The sequence below is a fragment of the Apaloderma vittatum genome, unplaced genomic scaffold, assembly GCF_000703405.1.
Source record: "Apaloderma vittatum isolate BGI_N311 unplaced genomic scaffold, ASM70340v1 scaffold16777, whole genome shotgun sequence".
NCBI classification, from domain to species: Eukaryota; Metazoa; Chordata; class Aves; order Trogoniformes; family Trogonidae; genus Apaloderma; species Apaloderma vittatum.
Genome location: NW_009724718.1, coordinates 66,432 through 68,708, shown reverse-complemented (window position 1 = coordinate 68,708; position 2,277 = coordinate 66,432). Strand labels below are relative to the sequence as shown.

General features: G+C 47.9%; 1 protein-coding gene across 1 annotated transcript in view; it reads right to left on the bottom strand.

The window, feature by feature from the left end:
* Positions 1-371: 371 nt before the first annotated feature.
* The window catches only part of AFAP1L2 (actin filament associated protein 1-like 2), a gene marked incomplete at its 5' end in the record, with an annotated part of 26,228 nt that continues 24,322 nt past the window's right edge, over positions 372-2,277 (bottom strand). Inside the window, 3 exons of the mRNA XM_009872630.1 lie at positions 372-731; positions 1,095-1,223; positions 1,853-2,028. Of these exons, the coding sequence (XP_009870932.1) occupies positions 705-731; positions 1,095-1,223; positions 1,853-2,028 (332 nt within the window). The remainder of the gene's footprint in view (positions 732-1,094; positions 1,224-1,852; positions 2,029-2,277) is intronic.

Sequence of the window (2,277 nt, the reverse complement as noted above, 5' to 3'; positions counted from 1 at the left end):
CCTGATGCCACCAGTCTGTAACACAGTTTACAGTACGAGAAGGCAAGCAGGGATCTTCTTCAACATGCTGGCAACTCTGCAGCAGGCTGTTAGGAGTAAGCACGTGGTGGGATACATCAGGACACTGATTAAAAATTCCCTGGATGGGCTGCTGTGTGCTTCTCGTTCATATCTCAAGCACTGCTCAGGTGAGGGTCTTGCCCTTGACTGAAGGCTGGATGAAATGCAGCTGAGTGATGACTGGCAGCAAGACAGGTGAGAATTCAGTTGGCTGTGATTTGCCAGGACAGGTTGAAAACCACCAGGGTATAAAGGATAGCAGAGGCCCTTCTGAACCCACTACTGTCACTAATATAGAAACCTTAATAACTCATTGATAAGCCTTCAGAGTAGAAATACACAAAGCACCCCTATGTACAGTAACGTTCTTGTTTACATCAACTGGGTTAGGAATTTGATGCAAGGATTGCCACTGGTTGTTATTGTTTTAGCTGTGTGATTGGGACTTGTCTGGAAAGAGCACGATCACTCAGGATGTCTCATATCAGCAACTGTTGACTCCATTGCTGCATCTGAGCAGTTGGTGTGACGTGGAGGAGGCGTGTGGTGCGTGGTTGTGTTGCACACCCAACCTCCACCCACAGATGATTGATTCCCCTTGGCCACGCGTGGGCAAATTTAGTCCATCTCTGAAAAACGTAGTTCTAACTAGCTCCTTTCTTCTCCCATTCCTGCCAAGGAATAAAGGCAAATTAGTCAAAAAGCAAACCTGACAAGCCACAGTAACTGTAATGTGCACAGGATCAACCCGATCATCTGGTACCCGACTGGTTTTGGTCGCAAGGGTGTGTCAGGGATGTTTCTCCATTATGAGCAACACACACAGTTATTAATTCAAATTGCAGCCAAGGCAAACCCAGGTGAAAAGGCTGGAAGAAAACCAGGCGGGTCTGCTTAGAGTGGCGCTCAGTCAGGGGTGCTTCCCAGCCAAGAGATCTCCCCTGACCCACCACAGCCAGTCTGCTCCACTGCCATGAGGGACAGGCAGTGGCTGTCCCAGATGGATTTTGCTCCTGTACCAACTGGCACATTACCTTAGCTTTCTGTAGAACTGTTCCCTTCCCTGTCACCATGACGGATAAAGGCCGGTTTTTTAAAGCTGTTGCTGAATTGACTGGCGAGTTCTCTGTGCTATTTGCTGGACTAGCACTTTTTGCTTGAATCTGCAATAACAATAATAAAGCAGTCATGAATTCAGGCTACTGAGGGAAATCGCTGCCTTTTCTCACCACCTCCTAGCCATGGTCACATCCAACGTGCATTGAAAGACATTTATTCAGAGACATGCCAATTTCAAAATACACTAGGGTGGGTCTGTGGAGTGTGTTTAGATGTTGAGGACTCAAGCAGAGGTGCAAAGCAGGGCTTAGGTGGTGACCATCTGTTTCATGGGAGCCAAGTTCCCCAGAAGGAATTTAGACTCCTGTATCTCCTCCTGCCAAAACACCCCTTAGCTCATTTGAGCACAGAAAAGGAGCTGGGTCCAGCCCTGCACGACTGCAGAGGGTCCCACAGGAAAATATAGCTACCCTCCTGAGCCTCAGCTTCCTTTCACCTCTTCATTGCTGCTGTTACCTCATTATATTATTATTATATTATTATTGTATGTATATTAGATGTAATAATTAACTTATTTTACATATAATACTTATATTTATACATTATCTCTGTATTTATATACAATTGCATATTATAATACTATACTGTTGTTATTAATCATCCTATTATTAAGCAGGCTGAGACAGTGTGACTGCCTCACTGCTGTGCATCCCAGGGGTGCCCCCCCACGTACCCGGGGGGCTGCGTTCTCCAGGTGTGTGGTGTCCACTGCAGTGCCCAGCGTCACTGGGCCAGACTCTGCCTTCTTCAGGTTTTCCTTCACCTCCATCAGTTCCAGGTCCACCCTCTGGCTCTCCTTCCTTTTGCATTCTTCTTCTGTCTCCTTGAGCCTCTGCTCCAGGCTCTTGTCTGTGAAGAGAAGGGGTAACTTGGTGCTGGCCGGGAACTTGGGGAGCTTGTGAAGGGAACAGGGACCATGGCACGTGCTGTATATATATTCCTTATATTTTGCCCCAAGAGGGACTGTGACAGAGCACGCTCCTCCTCTAGTGCAATTTTGGGCTGTGTGGTTCTGCTCAAAGCACCAGGTACTCCCCTGCCCCTTCTGGTCCCAGGTGGGCCAGGTTCACTGTCCCCTCCGTCCCAGTGCTCCCACCT